At 35.2% G+C, this 23,216-nt stretch overlaps 1 protein-coding gene across 9 annotated transcripts in view; it reads right to left on the bottom strand.

Moving 5' to 3' along the window:
- The window catches only part of ARFIP1 (ARF interacting protein 1), a 114,073-nt gene that overhangs the window by 42,425 nt on the left and 48,432 nt on the right, over nucleotides 1–23,216 (bottom strand). For all 9 annotated transcript variants that reach the window (XM_081303984.1, XM_081303986.1, XM_081303983.1 and 6 more), the window contains 2 exons: nucleotides 22,003–22,104; nucleotides 4,446–4,554 (listed from right to left, as the gene is read on the bottom strand). In XM_081303984.1, the coding sequence (XP_081160110.1) occupies nucleotides 4,446–4,554; nucleotides 22,003–22,104 (211 nt within the window). The remainder of the gene's footprint in view (nucleotides 1–4,445; nucleotides 4,555–22,002; nucleotides 22,105–23,216) is intronic.

A 23,216-nucleotide genomic window follows, 5' to 3' on the forward strand; every position in this document is an offset into this window, starting at 1 on the left:
AAGATCCTCAGTACCTAGTTCCTTTGTAGGACTTGGAAGTTTCAGAAGTGCTGATGTATTTTCTGACTGACCACCACTTCCATAGTTTTTAAAACATTCTCGAGATACTTTATAGATCTAGTGATCGTTATCATTAGTGAAACAGGCATATGTTGTTTTTTAAAAGCCAGTTGATTTTTAAACACAATCAAGTTTGATAACCAGAGGAAACAATAAAACTGTTGAATGAAACACAGTTTTAAATTCTGACCCTGGGCATGAAATTCTGGCTGTTTACCACATAGTGCCAGGAACACATTAGTAGCAAATTATGTAATATCTATGAGCCCTGTCATCACAGCATAAGAAATACTGACTACTTAATATTATTGCTAATGCTAAGTAGCAAACCAAAGAAAAGGGAGTAATCATTTAAAAGATGTTAAAAAAAAAGCTGAGAATATTTACTGTCTGTAAATGTTCTTCCCTAGTTCTCTGGAAAATACATAATATATAAAATTCATAACTAAATTTTCTTAAGAAAGAATCAATAACCACTTTCCTTACTTAAAATAGTGGTAACTACATATTTCAGACACAGTAAGTTCTTTTTCTTTTTTTTGGTATTGGGGCACCTAATAACTGAGCCATATCCCCACACCACCACCATTCCCTTTTTTTGGAGAAAAGGACTCACTAAGTTGATTAGGGCCTCACCAAGTTGCTGAGGCTGTCTTTGAACTTGCAGTCGTCCTGTTTCAGCTTCCAAACTGCTGGGATTACAAACATGCACTATTGTGCCTCGCAACAGAAACAGTTATCAATTCTAGTACCATTCTGAATTTGGACTAGATCTCACATTTTTGCAATAAGCCTACATATTGTCACTACATTTCAAAATGAGAGGTACGTGTGCCCTAAAGTCTGTTGTACTATAACATTTAAAACTAGAAAAGGAGATGAAAATCAACTAGGCCAAATTGTCAAATTAAACTGTAAGAGAAATGGGGCTCAGATAGATTAAAACAGTTTCTTATTAGAGACTGAAATGTTCTGAATCCACACTATGATATCTTCATTATTAGATTCAATGCAGAAAACATTAATTATAAGTTACTTGCTGAGTTGGAGGACATTTTAATAGGTTATCAAATCTGACCACCATTTTAAACAAAGACTATATCACTACTGTCCAAGGCACAAGGGTTCCTATTATAAGGAAGCATTAAATAAAAGAAGACTACCATAGTTCCATGTCTTGATGATCCCAGGAACAGAACTGTAGTTTTAGTTATTACAGTTTATTAATCTTGCACAAGAAATAATATCATGACACAACATGATATGTGTAATATATATATGTAACTTTCCAAACTAAAATGGCAAACTATGGCGTTGTGCTAAGGTAATTGGGATTTCCGCTGTTTGCTTTACCTTCAAAGGTAATTATCACTCTTTGCATCTTCAGTATTCAGTATTCTAATCCTTTAAACTAGTTCAAACTAACCCAGAGTTACCAAATGGGTTACCAAAAGCATTCAGCAATACCCATTAAAAATAACAGCCGGCATGGTAGTGCATGCCTGTAATCCCAGCGGTTTGGGAGTCTGAGGCAGGAGGATTGCAAGTTAAAAGCCAGCCTCCGCAACTTAGTGAGATCCTGTCTCTAAGTAAAATATAAAAAGGAGTGGGGATGTGGCTCACTGGTTAAGTGCCCCTAAGTTCAATCCCCAATATCAACAAAACAAAAGAAACCTCTTAAAAATCTAGGATCGGGGCTGGGGATGTGGCTCAAGCGGTAGCGCGCTCGCCTCGCATGCGTGCGGCCCGGGTTCGATCCTCAGCACCACATACCAACATACCGAGAACTAAAAAAAAATAAATAAATATTAAAAAATTCTCTCTCTCTCTCTCTCTCTCTCTCTCTCTCTCTCTCTCTCTCTCTCTCTCTCCTCTCTCACTCTCTCTTTAAAAAAAAAAAATCTAGGATCTTGCTAACTGACTAAATTTGGGGAATTAGCTCCATTTCATCTCAACAACAGAAATCAAAGAAAGGAATAAATGGATTCAATGATTGAAACCCCCATTAAAACAAAACCCAGAAACGAAGCACAAGTCACTCTTAGGAGCTTTGATTTATTCATGAGTTCCACTATTACTAATTCTGCCACATCTTTGTTGTTAGGAAAATTTCAATAATAATTGTTGATTTTAAGCTGAATTTAAGTATAATTTCTTCTAAACTTGCTAAAGATAGTGATAAATGGAAAAGTACATTGTTAATATTCTTCCTTTTTAAAAATATTTTTATAGTAGATGGACACAATATCTTTATTTTATTTTTATATGGTGCTGAGGATCAAACCCAGTGCTTCACACGCTCTAAGCAAACACTCTACCAATTGAGCTACAGCCCCAGCCCCATTAACATTCTTCTTATAGTAACTGTTCTGCGTAATAGAGTCACTAAGTTATCTTTCATTCTTCCAGAGCTAACACAGCACTAAAATATCTAACATTTTTCATAAGACTTATTTTCTAAATTATAAGCATTATGTCGCTCTTTATCATATTCATATATAGAGAGAGAGTGTGTGAGACAGATATGTCTATGTGTGTGTGTATGGAAGAGAGAGAGAGAAAGAGAAAGAGAAAGAGAGAGAGAGGCAGGCAAAGAGGCCCTCAAAACAACTACCACTTTCCAGTAAACACTCAACTGATCCACTTATCCCAGTATGGCAGCATGATATTCTCTCTATCTTTTGAGACAGAATCTTGATATGTTGCCTAGGCTGGCCTTCAAATTGCAATCCTCCTATTTAGTCTCCCTAGTAGCTGGGATTATAGGTATGTGCCACCACACCTTGCTCTGATTCTCTTTTTAACACTGATCAACAATGCAGTTTAGGTTAAGAAATGTTTTATAAATACAGTTCAAAGAGACAAATTACTGCCTTTATATGAAACACATTCTTTTTTTAAACTGGGGATTGAACTTAGGGACTCGTTAGCCCGGAGCCACATTCCCAGTCCTTTTCATTTTTATTCTGAGACAGGGACCTGCTAAATTGCTTATGTCCTCATTAAGGTGCTGAGGCTGGCCTCAAACCTGCAATTCTCCTGCCTCAGTCTCACAAGCCACTGGGATTACAGGCATGTGCCACCATGCTCAGTGTGAAGCACGTTTTCAATTCCTATTTGAAGGATTGGGTATATCTATAAGTAAGTGAAACTGACTAGCATTTTAATGTTCATGCACTGCCAATTAGAATGGCCAGTTGATTTCAATTATTCAATAATCCTGTTTCACTTGAGGGGAAAAAGGTTAAATCAAATGTCAGCTAAATAATTTCATTGAAAACACTTAAAATATCTGAATATTAAATTAATTTTTATTCTATGCTGACATTTAAGTTTTGAAACTGGGGCTGCGGGTGGTAGAGCACTTGAATAGTATGCTAAAGGCCCTGAGTTCAATCCCCAATACCACAAAGAAACAATAATTAATGTAAAGTAAGCCTTGTACCTCTAAAGAGATAACAATGCCATTATGCTTAAAAATGAAGCAGAGGTGCATTTTTTTTTTTAAGACCGTGTCTACATATAGTATGCAGGGCTTATGTGTATACTGTTAAGATACTGATATGCTTGTTCCCTTTTATAGCTTTATTTTTATAAACATTAAAAACAGAGAGAGGGGGAAGAGGGGGGGAGAGAGAGAGAGAGAGAGAGAGAGAGAGAAGGTGAAATCATGAGACAGTCTATTCACTTCACTAATCTAGGACAGGGGATATTATACTGGATTATCCTAAATGCCTATTTCTAGGACCCAGTAGCAAAGAATATATTTTAAAATCTAAACTGTTCTTGAATAAAGAATTGGCCAATAATACACTAAAAATATAGCACATTACTATGTGCAAGAGGGCTAAGTATTGCAAAAGCATGGAGATGTTTTTATCTCATGAAATTACAAGGTAGTATTAAAATTAGTGTACTTCATGAACATTGATTACTTTAACTACAGCTCTGTCAAGAAAACAATGTATTTTTTCACATTCAAATAGTGTGCATGGTTTTTCTTTTACTTACGTGATAATTATTTTAGGTGAGAACTTTAATGTTTTGATATAGGAAATATATACTCCTACAAACCAATATTTATAGTTATAAATTTTATGGTTACAAACTAAAGTAATCTAAATCTACATTTTGATATAATTTTGAGTTTTTCAGTATTTTAAAAAACAATTTTTAATAGTGAACATATGCACATTGATCAATTTATACAAAATTATTAAGACACAGCCTAAAATACTTAAGTTGAAGAGAAAAAGGATTGTGTTTATTAGTGTTTTATTACAGAATTAAAGGTCTCAACTCTTGTTCTTTATTAATGGAAGTGCAGTCAGTAAACTTCTTCCCTCCTCCATCCCAGCCATCTTTACAAATATATGGGCTCTTACCTTGATATGCTCCTGCTTCAATAACCCCCTCTTTGGTACTGTCAAAGCCATGAGATGTAATTTGAGTTTCTGAGAGACCAAGTCCAGATGGTAATGAACGCTTCAAATCCTTAGTAACATTTGAATAAAAGAAAAAAATCTTTGTAAAAAATCCCATACCACACAACACTTCAGAATTAATTGTGCCCTTTTAATCACATCTTAGACTATTTTTCTCTCTTCTATGTATTCCCTTATGCTGTCATGACATTCTATAATGATATATAATCAGCAGCAAATATAGCAAGATTTGCTATTAATTGGTACAGTGGACATCAAACATAACATACTTTCTTTATTCTGGAAGTAAGCAGCAGGCAGATATTAAAATTCAGCTTAAAATTTTAAAACTACCAATCTACCATGAATATTATTTTAAGGAACAGAATTAAGATCACTAACTAGGTGTGGTGGCACATTCCTATAATCCCAGCAGCTAGAAAGGCTGAGGCAGGAGGATTGCAAGTTTTAGGTCAGCCTCAGCAACTCGGCCAGGCTCTCAGCAACTTAGTGAGACTCTATCTCAAAATAAAAAATAATTTTTAAAAAAAGGACTGGAGACATAGCTCGGTGTGGAGCACCACTGGGTTCAATCCCCAGTACATCCCCCTCCCCCAAATCACTAAAATATGATGTCTAATTTTAGACACCCACCAGTGTATATATAATAATATATCATTATTATAAGCTTAGTCAATGTCCAATATAAATAAATCATTCATGTGCAATGTTAATTTCCCCTCAATTCCAAGGTGAGCTAGGTAAATGGGGGTTTCTCTGATTTTAATCATGGCTAGGTAAAGGAAAGAAATTTCCTTTAATTCAGATATATATTATAAAAACTAATATCAGTCAACCTAAATATAAATTAGTTTAACTGTAATAAAAATGATATTCCACAGTGAGTCTTACAATTTAAAAAGAATAGAAAGCCAAGGAGCACAATGTTATTTAAAAGGCACAAACCAGGGGCTAGGAGTAGCTCAGTGTTAGAATGCTTACCTAGCACTTATGAGGCACTGAGTTTGATCCTTAGCACCACATAAAAAACAAAGATATCTTTTTAAAAAGGCACAAAGCAAGTTAGCTAGAAAAAATGTTGTCCAGACCTTGTAAATTAAATCTCAGGGCTTAGTAAATGTTAGGCAAACAGGTCAAGATAAAAGTGCCTAAAAGCACCAAAAACTAAAACTGAAGCTACAGTTTGCTAGCTCTATGGGAAGGAAATATATTAATAATGCAGATTAAAACCTAGCCAATCTACAATGTTAGCACTTCAGAGCAATTAAACTTAAATAAGGCATTAAATCTAAAAGAAAAAAAAATCACTTTTCTATTTATTTTTGTTAAAATTTCACAGGAATTTGAAGACCATGACAAATTAAAATTAAATCTACCTAATGACTAAGCTAAATTTTTATACAGATTTTAGACCCATCATATCTCTTTTAATGTAATGGTAAAGCACTGAGCCTACAGCAGGGTTGAGGATATTTCTCAAAGGGAGGAGTTACACTTTTTAATTAGAATGAGATATATTTGTGGAGGATTTGGAGTGTTGGAGAGAGGGAGGGGGCAAGAGAGAGGAAGAATACATTCTCACCCTATCATAAAAACTATTCCAGGAGAAGGCAGGAAGCTCAGAGCAGTCACTGCCATGTTACTGGCATAGCATGGAGGCCAGCAACCAGGCTCCCATGGTCAATGGGGGTAAAAGAATTAGGAGACCAGATAAAATACTAAGGTAGAAATTTTGACCCTGATTGAATTAGTAAATTCTAAATTTTGAGCAGCAATTTGCTTGACTTGGTGAAAGAACTGCTTTAAGAATACTAATTTGGAGCTGGGTATAGTGGCAAAACCTGTAATCAATCCCATCTACTTGGTAGGCTGAGGAGGATCACAAACTTTGGCCAGCCTTGGCAACTTAGTGTGGCCATGTCTCAACCTTAAAGCACACACAAAAAACCAAAACACTAGGAATGTAGGTCAGTGGAAGAGCACTTGTGGTGCCCTGGGTTTAATTTCCACTGCAGAAAAGGAAAGGAAAAAAAAAAGTTAATTTGGGACACATGTAAGAATAACTTACAGAGAAACTTTTGTTACCATTTGGTTTGCTGCTATATGCCAACACCTGAATAGCAGGTATGTACTAAATGTGCTGAATGAATGAACAAACTGGATTTGTTGAATGAACTAAAGGATTTATGACAACACCATGTAGATTAAGAAGCTGCAATAGCAACTGGTTTATTTTTAAATTTAATAAGTATTTGTTTACTCTTAATATGTTAGATTTTCTGGGGAAAGAAAAAGATACAGTCATTGGCACCTCACTGGAGAAATGAGATATATATTAACATAAAAGCTGAACTTGGTGTCAAAGTAAAGACAATAAGTATCAGAGGAATTCAGAATCCACCATAAAAATGACATAGGAAAGGCAAAAGCACTGTTTGAGCTCTGAAACATAAAGATTTATTTACTGAATCAGCATCTACTTAGAACTAACTTTAAGCCACTCACTGCTGCAAATACCACAGATGCAGCAGTGAAGAAAACAGATCAAGTCTCTGCCCACACCGACTCACATCCTAGATGACAGGAGGGCAGAGGAAGGAGACTGACAGTAAAACATATGTAAGGCAGTAATAAGTGCTGCAGATAAGTAATAAGTAATAAGTAAACAAGTAATAAGTTCTTTTGGTTTTTTATTTCAAGGCAGTATAAAAGGGCTAGGGAGTGACAGGCCAAGGTTACTACTCTACATGTGAAGGAGGTAGCATATGATCAGAGGACTAAACAGAGTGAGAAAGAGAGCTGTGCTGTTGGAGGACTGTGCTATTTATCTAAACTGTGCTAAATGAAACTGATGTATACTGAAACTATACAAAGCAAAAACTATATGTATACAACCTCATAATCATAACAGCAATAAATATTTTGTAGACTGTTATTGCTCCCATTTTACTGGGATGAAGAAGTGTGTCATTTTATTACTAGCAATATGGTTAAGGCCAAGCTTCAAGAAACAACATTAACTATAAGGTATAGGAAATGTAAAGAGCTATAAGCAATTTATTAGCAATTTACAATTCATTTTAACAGTATGTTTTCTGAAATATTTGTTTAAAAAATACATCTCAAATATTTCAGAACCTGTTCAACAGAACTAAGTTCTCAACTTGTAACTTCCTATTATAAAACACATGAGCAGCCTTTATTCCATTCACTTGTTTCCTAATGTCACTTAAAACCTCTTGTCATAGCACATCCTTTTCAGCTATTGTTTTGAAGAGCACTTAGAATAAAAAAGAAGACATTCTTTACACTCAGTTTTACTTACTTCCTATTTTTAAATCAAGTCTCTGAGTCTGCTCACTTGGCTGAATAAGACATTGAATTTTGCCACTTTGTATTTTAATACCTAAGTCAATGGTTTTTAGCTTTAAATGTTAGTATTCCTTTTGTTCATATTTACATTTTAACTAGACAATCTCCTCTCACCAAAAGACAAACATTTATTACAAAATAAAATCCTGTCAAACAACTGAGGTATTTTTTAAACTTTCTAAGTTTGCTCACTGAGGTCAACTATTTTTGGACTGGCTGTTTCCATGGTTGTTACCTTGTTAATTCCTAACAGCTTCTCAGAAACTTATTGTCCAGTAAAGACAATAGTTCTCCTTAAGAAAAAAGTATCAGAGACACCTCTCAAAATAGAAGGAATTAAAATAATAAACATTATCTAAACACACTCAAACTATGTTCAAATGGTATCTTCGATAGTTGGGCTTGGTTTTTCTTGGAGCTTATTTGAAAGCACATTAGTCAGCTTGCATGTCTGTAATCCCAGTGGCTCGGGAGGCTCAGGAAGGAGCCAGCCTTAGCAACTTAGTGAGACCCTGTCTCTAAATAAAATACAAAAAGGGCTGTGGATGTGGCTCAGTGGTTAAGCACCCCTGGGTTCAATCGCTGGTACCAAAAAACATATATATATGTATGTATATAATTAGTCATCTGAATCATTTTCCTGTCACAGAACATTGTGTAAATTGTTGGAAAGAGAAGTATTGGGGAGGAGGGTAGCTAATAACGGGTTAAATAACAGATAAGATAGATATCTCTGGTTACATAAGTTCTAAGGAAGTTATGGGGACACCTTCCACCTTGGCACGCATGGCCCCTAGAGAAGACAACTGGAGTGTTGAGGATATTTATTATACTTCACTCAAAACCCTCCCACAGTCACCAGAGTTCCTTCACTCAACACACAAAAGTTCTTCCAGAAAAGTTCTGTCCTTAACATAAAGCAGCTGTAAAATGTGAATAGCACCAAGGATTTCCTATACCTAATCTGCCTAACAGAAGGAGCCGGATCAAAAGGTGGTGCATTATATGAATTGTACTGCATTCTGCTGTCATATGTAACAAATTAGAATGTGAAAAAAAAGGGTGGTGCAAATTCTGAAGAGGATTATCATTTTGATAGGCAGCTAAGTGCAACACCAAATGATAGGGACCACGTGAGAGAAATGAATGAATGATTTGTGACATTACACCCAGGATTCTAAAGTGTGTAGACTTTTTTTTCCTTTCTTGTATTACTTATTCCCTAAATCATGTAATATGGCTTCACAGTTCACAAAAAATTTAAATGTGCCTTCTTTACAAAACACTTAAAAAAATGTTAAAGTGTCTCAGTCATAAAGCTGTGTTTAGCTCATTATCTTTAAAAAATATGCTATTGCATTTATTTCCACAGTTTCTGGAGTATATTTCAAGGGCAATTAGCCCACTTATAATCTACAATATAAAATTTCTAATTTGCATTTTAAATTGCTGGCATTCAACTCAAACTTTAAGACTTTGCAAGGCCAAGCTTAACAACTGTCTAATAACATGGAATAAACCTGAAGTCAACCTTCTATTGTAGCTAGTAAGATAATGCTGGAGTATTCAGTATTTTTTAAAAACACATTTTCAAATGACTGGGTTAAAACAAAATATAACACTTTTGGAAGAAGCTCCAAATAAGTTTCTTGTATACTTTCAGTCCTCTTCAAAGAATACAAAAGAATATTCACAGTAATAACTTTCATAAAGCTCTGAAGGGGTCTCTCATTTCAAACAAAAGGAACTTGTTTCCATTTTGCATATTGGTTAGAATAAGAATGAGGTTAAAATATAAGTTTGGAATTTACAATTTAGTATGATAATTTACTTTTAAAGTAACATTATTCTGGGCTGAGGATGTGGCTCAAGCGGCAGCGCGCTCATCTGGCATGCGTGCGGCCCGGGTTCGATCCTCAGCACCACATACCAACAAAGATGTTGTGTCTGCCGATAACTAAAAAAATAAATAAATATTTAAAAAGAAATAAAGTAACATTATTCTGAAACCAACACATAAAGAATACAAAACGTTCAGCAAATTTGCTTTAAAATACACATCTTTAGTAACACTCAGGATACTGGAAATTAGTTACTCTTCCCCTTTTACTTAGGGTTAGGGGGAGAAATCTCGAATAAGGGAGTGATTCTGAAAGCATATATTGTGACAACCCAGGATCCTTCAAGTCGTTTACAAACTATACCAACTCTCTTCTCCCTTAGCTGCCTAACTCTACATTCTCCCAGTTTTATTTTTTTATTCCTACCCATATCTTCCAACATAGCTTGGTGTGCTTCATTAGGTCTCTCCTTGTTGACAATTCTGGTTTCCCTTCTCTAGTCCTGTCAGCCTAAGAACGGAATCTTCAAACTGTAGCCAGAGATAACTTTCTAAAATGGGTATCTGAGTGAGACACCCCATTTTTATACCATTGCCTTTTAGGTAAAGTCTAAGTTCCTCAATATGGTTTTGAGGTTTTGTGAAATCTACTCTCTACTTCTCTCTCTAGTCTCATTTCTCATATACCTGCCCCCGTTTCTTCACTCCAGCAACATGAATTTTCAGTTCTGTGGTCCTGCACCTCCATCAGCTGCCTCTAGTGGGAACATTCTTGATTCTTCATCTGGCCAGTTTATCCTTCAACTCTTGGGTCAGACAGAAATTCCCCAGGAAATCTTTCCAAACTCCTAACAGTTCTCAGACCATGCTCTACTTGGCCTTGCATATCATTTCCCACACAGTACTCAAAATTAACTTGTCTGGGGCTGGGGTTGTGGCTCAGTGGTACAGTGCTTGCCTAGCATGTGTGAGGCACTGGGTTCAATCCCCAGCACCACATAAAAATAAACAAATAAGTAAAGGTATTGTGTCCATCTACAACTAAAACCAAAATATATTTTTTAAAAAATTAACTTGTCTGTAGTCTCCCCTCAAGGCAATATGCTAAGACAGACCAGGAAACTTACGTGTTTGGTTCCCTTTTGTATTCCTGACATCTGACAGAGTGCTTATTACTTCATTTACTAAGAAAATTTCTCAATTTAAACATCTCACCTAATTCTTCAAACTGGACAAAACCTTCCAAAGCTGCTATATAATTTTTTACAGAAACAAACTCAAAATTTTCTGTTAAATGCTCTACGAATTTTGGTAAACTAAAACCCACTTCTATCTTAACAGCTATCTATAAAGAACATCTGTCAGAGCAAAGCAATTATTCAAACAGGCCTCCAGATCCCATTCCACTTGCTGATACACTGCAGCATCATTACCCCCACCCAGTGGCCCCTCTGCTTCTCTCCAATTACCTGAGTCAAACTGACTATGCTCCAACTTCCTACTTACCAATACTCTACTGTTAGGAGTCTGGGTCAGCATTTTTTTCAGCTCTCCACTGGTACCTCTAAACTACCAGTTTTCAAACATTATTTTCAGTAAAAAATCATCCGAGGAGCCTGTTAGAAACACAAATTCCTCTTCAATGCCCCTTGTGATTCTCATGAAGTTCAAATGTGGAGCCCAGGAGTCAGAATTTCAAGCAAGCAAGTCAGTGACTCTGATGTGGGTGAACCTTGGCCTATTTTGAGGAACTCCTATAGAAAACCGTTTTTCTGTCCTTGTACAGCACGGATCCTCACCCCAACTCCCATTTTTTATGTGTCAGGTCCCCCCGCGCCCCTCCCGGCTGGGGTCTCATTGCCATCTTGTCCACCTCAACATTGCCATCTACCTTCGTTTCAGGCAATACCAAGTATTTGTTGAGGGCTTTGGCATAACTCACTCTTTTCAGTATTCTGAATGTTTCCAAGCTTTTGCAGGCTACTGGGCATACTTTCTGGGAAGCATTATGTATTCTGTTAGCACTTTCTTCCAAGCTCTGAGCTAAAAATTTTTCAAAGATTATCAAAAATAAAGTTCACGAAAGGCAAAGTATATAGTATTTTGCTATATTTTTAACACACTGTATAATACTTAAAATAAAATTAAATCTATTGCATAAGCCTACCTATCTATGCTGAAGCAGAATGATGGAGTATAATAATAAAATTAAGTATAGGTATATAATTTTTTTTCTCAGAATATTTGTAGGAATGCCTAAAATTGGCAATGTGAATTGTAGTTGCTCAGAGCCAAAAAAGGATAAGGGTAGATTTAAAAAAAAAAAAAAAAAAAGTTGTACTGGTCTAAATATAATATAACCCAAACTATACCTAGTCTCAGATTTGATTAACTCCTCATCTCCAATGCTGTTCATCTTTCAAACACCATTCCACTTAAGTATCCTAAACATCAATGGCCACTCTTTGGACTTTGTTATTTGACTCAGAAGCAACACTTCTTGAATCTCATTTTAAGTGAATAAGTCTAATAACATCACTTTATGACCACACTTCTTCTATACACTATTCTACCTGATCAAGATAATAAATTTGATTTCTCTATATTGTCACTATGCACATATGCTGATAACACAGATGTATGATTTCAATATCTCTCCATCTCATTCATTCATTCATTCATTCAATGAATTCAAAAACATATTAGCACTACCTTTTGGAGGTTCTATGCCAACCCTCTTGGCATCACCCACTCCTGCCCACTTAGCTACATTCTAAATAGTACAAAATTTCAATAAGCATGAAATAACATAAAATCACATACCAATTTTGCACCAAATAAATGCTGAATTCATTCAAACAGATAAAAATATCAGTATGTATCTACATTCAAAATAATTTCCCCTAGAGGTCAAAAACTTATTCATGATAGCTTTTGCTTATATAAGTAAGGGCACAAATTTACAGATTATAAAGATAGGGCTTAGTCTTCCATTACAAATTATATATTTTTTCACAGTTTTCAACAGGAATCTCAATCCAGAATTAATTTAATGTATGTGCATATAATAAACATAGATTTAAAATTTTCACTGTGTTTTAGCTTAAAAGTAAATATTAAAATTAACCTAAAGATTGGTGAACTGGGTAGTAAGATAGGAGGAACAAGGTCTGTCGTGCTACCACCACAGTAAGGTGACTATAATGATAATGTATTGTACATTTTGAAAGCTAGAAAAAAGGAATTTGAATGTTTTTACCACAAATGAAAGATAATTGTTGGAGATGGATATGTGTGCCTTATTGTGAACATTAGACAATATATACACATACTGAAACATTATGATATCCTACGAATATGTACAATTTTTATGTATCAATTTTCAAAAGTGAATATAGATTTGAATAGGGTTAATGAACCTTTGAAAGACATTCTCCATACCTCTTAAAGTATCCTAGATATATATTTGATCAGAACTGGTTTTCTGAAAAAGCTAATGTCAAATCAATGTTGCCACTGACTGAGCTACTGAATGTTTTAGGTATAGTATGGACACATAGTACTATATTTCTGTATGATATGGAGACAAAAACATCATTGCATACTACTCAAACTCTAGTGTAGGATGACAGAAATAGAACAGATGTCAAATTTTAAGTCCATACACTTGAAATCATCATTTTTTTAAGCAACTGCAGCAAACCATAAACTATGTTGTGTGCACACAGTCTATGCTTTAATAGTGATTCCAACTTCTTAGGAAAAGTAGATAAATAAATGATAAATGAATGAATGAATAATAAATGAATAAAAAGCAGATAAATAAATTATAACATTGGGTTGGTGAGGATTGGAGATGAAAGTATATCCAAACTGTTTCTTATCTGTATCCTTTTTTTCCCCCAATCTCCAGGCTGGGAATGGAGAAATTGCTTAGGTACACAGAGGCCTTAAAAGATTAAAACAATAACATTAAGAGTGCATACACATCAAAGCAACAACTAATGCAGAGAAATCAAGGACACAACTTAAACCACATCTAAGATTACAATCTCTCTTCCCCCTTTTCCCACAGAATCCTAGAAACCTTATTTTTAATCCGAGCCCTAGCATGAATAAACATTTATTCACTCATTCATTCACCAAACAGTTACTAAAAACTGGTACTATATGCCAAGCACTGATGGCCAGGCTCTGGAAATTAGGCAATGAATGATAGAGGCATTGCCCTCACCACAATTATAGTCAAATCACATAAGCTTTTGGTGTAGCTATGTAAGGTGGGTAATTCAATCATAACCTCCAGGGCCCTTTTCCTCTCTTGTAAAATAAAGCAGTGAGAGCCAGGGTACTCCTACAGAACCAGTATCCCCGTGATTTAACTCAAAACTTACAGACCAAGGGTTCTTAAGCCCCAGAAAATCTAAGAACCCAATGGTAGGTTCAGTAAGTCCTAAACTCCCTCAATTTAAATGCAAATTTTGGTAGTTCTGTTGGGGGGTGGGGAGAGAGTACCGTTTTGTTTTTGTTTTTGTTTTTTTTTCCCCCTAGAGAAAACGTTCACAAATGGAAAAACACTAAAATTATGAATTTTTGTTTTGGGCTTCCCACAGGAAAAGTTCCATTTCAGCTATGTCTAATGAGGTAGTTTCTCTAAATCTGATAACTATACCTTAATTATAAGAAGTCTCAACCATGCGGAGCTAATACTTGCTTCTTCTTTTTAACTCATGGTGCAAATGGTAAATTTCTAATTTAATATTTTAACAAACACTATAACAGCATCCATTATAAATAGAATGCAGTTTATAAGTCAAAGAGAAATTTGAAGTTTTTGATGAAACTTTACTAATCTTTAAAATACAAGAATTATTTTTTATTTAGAAATAGAAATATCTTTGCTACAAAAAACAAAACAAAACCCATCAATAAGAACAACAATAAAACCCCCAAGAAACCCTGAAACACTGGGCTGGGGTTGTGGCTCAGTGGTTGAGTATTCACCTGGCACGAGTGAGGCACTGAGTTTGATCCTCAGCACTACATCAAAATAAATGAATGAATGAATGAATGAATGAAGGAAGGAAGGAAGGAAGGTATTGTGTCCATTTACAACTAAAAAAATATATATTAAAAAACAAAACACCACCTCATGTCCTCTCCTCATCTAGCTGTTGCCCCTATCTTAATAAGAGAAACAAATTTAGAAATATTCATAGATGAGGCAATGGTCTGGTTAAACTGCTGACAAGGCCATTTCAAGCACGAGCGCTTCCATTGTAATTTCTATAAATATGAGTGTTGAGTATAAGTCTAACCAGTGCCTTGACTAAGAAAGGAAGTCAAATGAAAATCAAACACCTGCAATGAAAAACAAAAACAAAAACAAATTGTTTTTTTTTTTTTTATAATTTCATTGCCTATGCCACAGTGACACCAGCTGGCCAACCAAGTTATGGCAACTTAATAAGTACCAATTTGATTTTGTGACTCTACTTTCAAAGTGCATTATACAGTATGCATTAAATAAGTCATCTTCAGATTTTAAATCGAAATATATATAAAAGATATGCCAGTACATTTATAATGTATATAATGTAGGTACATAATTTATGATCCACTTTTACATATAAGATCACTTTACCAGTCTATAGTCTACTGCTAAGCAATATATTTAATACTTATTTCCCTCAATGATTTTTTATTTCTATTAAAATTCTAAAAACTGGATTTGAGGTTAAACACAATTTCATGTTTACTGCTCAGAAAATTTCCTGTTTACTGCTCAGAAGTCAATGTCTAGATAAACATGGCCAATGAATCTTAATATACACAAAACACTTGTAAATTTGAATTTAATTAAAGAGTAATAAATGTTTAAGAGACTCTCATGATATGCATTTTTCTAATAAAAAAAGGTACAACAAACAATTTTTTATACTGCTGAATTTCTATAGGGAGAAGAGTTGGGACATACTGGTTGAAGTGGATCATTGCTTCTTTGGGGGTTTCTCCCACTGATGAATTTCATATCCAACAAAGAGAGACCTCCAAGATAACATCCTTTTCTCCTTATCTACTTCCTAACAGAAAGTGAAATAATATTGAGGTATAATTTCTAAAAGGAGAATTTGATATGAACTAGTGAGTAAATTCTCAGGGCAGCAAATATTGGCTGCACATAAGTAAATAACTTTTCCAGTGACACTTAAAGGCAAAGATTCTTAAAAAAAAAAAAAAAAAGACTTATGAATAGGCTTAAGGTACAAGATAAACTTGAAGAAGAAAAACACTGAAGAAATTAGTTACCAGGTATCAACATTGGGGCGGATACCTGTTCCAGTCTTAATTATTATAGTAAGAAAAATACTGTATGGTATTATTTCAAGGATACATAAAAAGACCAAGAAATAAAGCAGAGTTCAGAAATGGGCCCAAACATATCTAATTATTATAGAGCAAAAGCCCCTAATGAAGGAAGGATGGACTTTTCTCTCCATTTTTAAAAAAATATCTTTGTGTGTGTACACACACACACACACACACACACACACACTTTTTTTTAAATTTAGAGGCAGGGTCTCACTGAGTTGTTTAGGGCTTTGCTAAATTGCTGAGGCTTGCTTTGAACTTGCAATCCTTCTGCCTGAGCTGCTAGGATTATAATAGGCATGCATCACCGTACCCAGACTTTTTTTTTTATCCCAGATTTACTGACATATAATTGACAAATTAACTGTAATGTGTACATTGTGATGTTTTAATTTGTGAATATACTGTTGAATAATTACCACAATCAAGCTAATTAAGATATTCATCACCTCACATAGTTACCATTTTTGTGTGTGGCGAGGATATCTAAGATGTACTCTCCTAGCAAATTTCAAGTACATAATACATTATTATTGACTATATCTACCCTGCTGTACGTTAGGTCTCCAGAACTACTTTATCCTATAACTAATTGCAGTCTTGATCAACATCTCCCTAACCCTCACCTCTACCTACTGTTCTACTTTGTTTCGATGAACTAGACTTCTAGATTCCATATCTAAATGAGAACACACAATATTTGTCCTCCTGTGCCTGGCTTATTTCACGTAATGTCCTCCAGCCCTATCTAAATTGTCAGAAATGGTAGAATTTTCTTCCTTTTTTTTAAGGCTGAATAATAGTCTCATCAGTGTGTCTGTATAATCACTCTTTTTATCCATTCATCTGTCAATGGACATATATCTTGGCCATTGTGAAGAGTACTGCAATAAACTTGGGAGTGCGATGTCTCTTTTGATATAATATGACTTTATTTCCTTTGAATATATACCCATAAGTGGGATTGCTTTTTCTCTATCTTTACTATCTTGTGGTAGTTCTATTTTTAATTGTTTGAGGAATCTCCAAACTATTTTCTATAAAGGTTATTTATATTCCCACCAACAGTGTATAAGGGTTCCCTTTTTTCCACATCCCCACCTAAGATATTGACTTTTTGATAATAGCTATCCCTAACAGATGTGAAGTAATATTTCACTCTGGTTTTGATTTGCATTTTTCCTGAGGATAAATTATATTGAGCACCTATTCACAACTGTTGACTATTTGTATTTCTTCTTTAGAAAAAAGTCTACTCAGTTTCCTTTGCTTCCCCCACCTGCAACTACTAGGGGATCGAATCCAGGGCCTGGTACATGCTAATCAAGTGCTCTGCCACTGCTATATTCCTAGCCCTTTTTATTTTGAAACAGGATCTTGCCAAGTTGCTCAGGCTGGCCTCTAACTTGTAATTGTCCTGCCTCAGCCTCCTGAGTAAACGAGATATATGTGCCACTGTAGCCAGTTTTTGCTCATTTTTTAATTGGGGTGTTTATCTGCTACTGAGTTGTATGAATCCTTTATATAGTTTGGATACTAATACCTTTCATTATATGATTTGTAAATATTTTTTTCATTCTTTGGACTTTTCATTTTGTTGACTGTTTCCTTTGCTTTTAGTTTGATGTAGTCCCAATTATTTGTGCATCTGATGTCATATTCAAAAAAATCATTTATGAGACCAGTGTCATGGAGTTTTTCTTCTAGAAGTTTTTATAGTTTTAGATCTTACGTTTGGGTCTTTAACCCATTTTAAATGAACTAGATAGATATTTATGCAAGGGGGAAAAAAACTCTACAACCTCTACACTTCATACCATACACAAAAATTAACTTAGGATGAATCACAAACCTAAGTAAGAGAAGCAAAACAACAAAATTTTGAGAAGAAACAGAATCAATATGCTGAACAGGCAAAGCTTTTTTTAAAAAACAGGACACAAAAATCACTAACTGGAGAAAGGAAGACTGATAAACTGGAATTCATTAAAATTAACAATTTCTGGCCAGGTATAGTGATGCACAACTGTAATCCCAGCAACTCAGTAGAAATCAGCCTCAGTAACGTAGACCTTGTCTCAAAATAAAAAACAAAAAGGGTTGAAGATATAGTGTGATGGTAAAGCACCCCTATGTTTAACCCCCAGTAGCACACATACACACAAAACTAATAATTTCTTTTTTTTTTTTTTTTTTTAGAGAGAGTGAGAGAGGAGAGAGAGAGAGAGAGAGAGAGAATTTTTAATGTTTATTTTTTTTTAGTTCTCGGCAGACACAACATCTTTGTTGGTATGTGGTGCTGAGGATCGAACCCGGGCCACACGCATGCCAGACAAGCACGCTACCGCCTGAGCCACATTCCCAGCCCAAAACTAATAATTTCTGTTCACCAGATAGTATTAATAATAGAGTAAGTACAAAAGAAAGTCACAGGCTGGAAGATAATATTGTAATATATCCATTCAAATGACTTAAACCCAGAATATACAAAAAATACAAAAGAATTTTTAAAAAGCACACACCCAGTAGAAAAATGAGCAAAAAACTTGGAAAGCTACTTCACAGAAGACAGTATCCAAATGGCCATTAAAAATATGAAAACATGCCCAACATCATCAGTCATCAGGAAAATGCTTAGTAAAACCACAACGGGATACCATTATGCCTCCATCAGAATGACTAAAATTGAAATGTAAACAACCAGAACTGCCATTGAATGCTGGTAAATTGTCACTGGTTCAACCACTTGCTAAACTCATGACCCGGCCAGTTTCACTCTTGGGTACGCACCCAAAAGAAACAGGTACTTGTGTACACCCAAGGCCTGTGAAGGTAGTAACAGAAGCTTTATTTATAATGGTCATGGACTGGAAGCAGCCTATCAACCAAAAAATAGATACACAAATGGAAAACTAAAAAACAATTAAAGGAATAAAATACTGCCATAAGCAGCAATATGAATGAATCTCATAGATACAACATTCAGTGAAAGCCTGTCAAAAAAGTACAGACTAGTTGGGCGCAGTGGCACACACCTGAAATCCCAGTGGCTCAGGAGGCTGAGAGAGGACGACTGCCAGCCAATTCAAAGCCAGCTTTAGCAACAGCGAGGCATTAATCAACTCAGTGAGACCCTGTCTCTAAAAAAAATATAAAACAGGGCCTGGGATGTGGCTCAGTGGTTGAGTGCCCCTGAGTTCAATCCCTGGTTTCCCCCAACCCTGCCAAAAAAAGTATAGACTGCATGATTCTAGTGATACACAGTTGAAGAACAGTCAAAAGCAATCTATTGATGATAGTTAAGATCAGTGGTGGTTACCCTGGGAAGAATTACATTTACTGCCCAGTAGAGGGCATCAGGGAGTCTTCAGAGGTCCTGGAAATGTTCTTCATCTTGATCTGGACGGTGTATACTTCACATCTGTGCTTTAACTGTGTATAAGCCATACTCCAACAATAAAGAGCAACAAGAAAAAAAAATAGGCTGAAGGTGGCAGGTGCCTTTCCCAACACTGACTACTACAATTTGCGGGGTGGGGAAGAGGTGGGGGTGATGGGGATTGAACCCAGGACCTGATGCATACACACGCTCTTAATACTGAGCTATAACCACAACCCTTGCAGCATTTTGTATACATTGCATTTTTCTTGGATAAAGGTCCTTAGCTTTCACCAGATTGTCTTTTGGGATATCAGCTCCCTGATGGCAGGAATTTCTGTCCATTGTTATATCCCTAGTGCCTTGCCTGGTATCTAGCAATACTAGAAACATTTGCCAAATACATTTGTAAAAGAGCAGTTACCAAAAATTAAATGAAGAAACCACTAACAAAAAGCTTGGTATAATGAGTATTTGAACAGAATTTTATAATAGGTAAAGGTAATGATGATAACTTGAGTTTCCTTATGTGTGTCTTAGACTAACACCTCAAGTGTTTGTACACTCAGAATTTAAGTCTCTTTCTTCTATGAATCACTGTTGTGTTTTTGTTTTTTTTTTTTGGGGGGGGGGTCCACAGATGTTTGTAAGTAAAATAAACCACTACAGTTTGGATGTGGTCTGTCCTTGCCAAAAATCATGGAAATGTGGTTGCCAAGGTAGTCGTGCTAGAAAGTAGTGCCTATGATAGGGACTAAGGTCTTTCTCAAGAAACTGGATTAGTTCACTCAAGAGGAGGTTACTGTGAAGCATGTGGCTCCCTTTTTCCCATCCCTCTTCCATATGTGTTCACTTGCCACTCATGCATGTACTCCTGCCTTAGCCATCATCCATCATATTATGACATAACATAAGTTCCTTGACAGATGCAGCACCTTATCTTGAATTTCCCTACCTTCAGGACTGTGAATAAGCCTCTTTTCTTTCTAAATTATCCAAGTCCTGGGTATTTTGTTATAGCAATAGAAAACAGACTAAAGCAAAAGCCTCAAGCTTGAAGAGGAAAACAAAAGAAATTCAATGGAACTTTCTAATATCAATTAAACTAATCTAAAACAGAGATAAGTTTCTTCCATCCTTGGGGACATTTAGCAATACCTGAAAACATTTTTGCTTACCAACAGAAGAGTGTTACTACAATTCAGTAGGAAGAAGATAGAGATGTACTAAACAGCCTATAATGCACAGAACAACCTCTCAAACAGAGAATTGTCTGACCAAGCTGTCAATGGTGCTGACATTGAGAAATCCTGAACTAAAGTATCACTTCCTGTTAAACTAAAGGATTTTATTCTTAAATATATAAAGCAAAGAGTCCTATCTAAACTATAAATTAAGAATCTTTCAACTACTACTTTAAGTATCTGAATATTATTATTTTTAAAGTCGTACACATGTATCAAATGTCATTAAAAAGAATGTTTAGTGTAAATACTTACAGAAATAAAAACTATCACTATCATTTCTAAGAGTGTATTATTATTATCTCATGTAATATTAATATCCTCATGAAAGTAAATTAAGATTTTAATTGTAGAAAAAAAGTAGAACAGATTAAATAAATACTAGCTCAAGATGACACTGCTTGAAATGATAAAGCTGAAGTTTGAACCCAAATTATCTCCAAAGCTATGGTATTCCCATTAAGATATATTAAATTTAAATTTCAACTTAGAGGGAGATCAAAATAAAAAGCACTGGGCTAGGGAAGGGGGTACACAACTCAGGGGTAGAGTGTGTGCTTAGCATGCATATGGCCCTGGATTCAATACCTAATATCCCACCTCTAAAATAGACGGATGAACAAACAAACAAAAAATATCCAAAGTTTTAATTTGTTTGAGTCAAGGAAACCACTTTAGAAAATGAACAGCAAAATCAGGAGCAGCTACTTAGGAATTAATGTATTAATGACATACAGAAAAGAAATTAAACAATGTCAAATTTTAAAAGGATAATATATATTTAATATTTTTCTTATGACAAATAAAATTAAGTAGTTTTATAAAGTTATATGTTAATCAAACACACGCTTTCATTCTGGTCAATTACTGAAATAAACATCAAAGCTTATGGCCCTGGAGCTTAACCATGACAAATCACATCATGGTCAACCTAGACACCCCTAAAATAAAATACATTATTGATGGAAACCAATTTAAGAAAAAAGCCTCTATTAGTTTTTTGGGGTTTTGTTTTGGTTTGGTTTGGCGGGGGAGCTGGATATAGGGGACTGAACCCTGGGGCATTCTACCAAGGAGTTGCACTGCCAGCCCTTTTATTTTTTGTTTTGAGAAATGGCCTTGCTAATTGCTGAGGCTGGCCTGGAGGTTATGATCCCCTGGCCTCTGCCTCCAAGTTGCTGGGATTACAGGCATGTGCCACCATACTGGCTTAAGTTCTGTTACTTTTCATCGCAACATTTAAAGACTTATCATGATTCTTTGCATTAACAGAAAGAAAAGTATTCTTACCCTATTAAAGCCATGTTCATGAGAGTCATCAACTTCTCCATTACTGGTCACTGGAATTTCTGCTGCTGAATTTTTGGGAGACTCTTGAGCCATGGTAGACTCCTTTACAAAAAAAAAAAAAAAAAGACATAATACCAAATCATAAAAGGTAAATATTCATAAGACAATATTCATGTTTATAGCATTTACTAGTCACAAGTTTATTAATTCATTTTTATAACTGCAACAATAATAAACATGACAGTAATACAATTAAAAATGCATGGGGCTGTTTTCATCCCAACCTAAATTTCTTGGGGCTGGGGATGTGGCTCAAGCAGTAGCGAGCTCCCCTGGCATGCGTGTGGCCCGGGTTCGATCCTCAGCACCACTTACAAACAAAGATGTTGTGTCCGCTGAGAACTAAAAAAAAAAAAATATTAAAAAAAAAAAAAAAAGAATGAGTTACTTGCCACACGCAGTGGCACACACCTGTAATCCCACTGGCTTGGGAGTTCAAAACCAGCCTCAGCAACTCAAGTGACTTGGCAAGACTCTGTCTCTAAATTTAAAAATATTGAAAAAAGGGCTGGAGGTGTGGCTCTGTGTTAAGTGCCTCTGGGTTCAATCCCCAGTACCAAAAGAAAAAAAAAAAAAAAAAAGAATTACTTGTTACAGTTACCAGGAGAGCAGGCACTATCTCTGTCTCTTAATAGTGTTATAATAGACTACCACTTACAAGCTGATAAAATATTATACAAAGTTAAATTTGGTTGTTAACAACAGAAAAAATAGAGCCACTGTGGTGAGTTATCTAGAGGGCTTCTAAGTGAACTTTTGTCAAAAGAAAATAATCTTCCTGACATAACAAAAAAAATTTAAATCTCTGTATGTGGAGAATTAAGTTTTATACCAACTTTAAATTACAAAATCAAAATATTCCTTAATTTTATAATTGCAGGAAATAAAAACTTCTTTCAGAGAATAACCAATAACAGAATTTCAATTACAGTTGGTAATATTCTTCTGACCCAATTGTGATTTTTTAAAAAACGGTATGACTACAAATTAAAGGGACAATTTCAGGTTTTTAAAGATCTTGAAAATTATTTTCTCCCACTAAAATTTTTAAGACTGAGTAAATAAACTAAGTCATTTATGCAACTTCTCACAGAGAACAAGCACCTCCTTCTCTCCCAACCCCAACCTTTTTTAAAAATCATAATGACTTTATA

This window comes from Spermophilus citellus, assembly GCF_964194105.1.
Source record: "Spermophilus citellus genome assembly, chromosome: 8".
In the NCBI taxonomy this organism is placed as follows: Eukaryota; Metazoa; Chordata; class Mammalia; order Rodentia; family Sciuridae; genus Spermophilus; species Spermophilus citellus.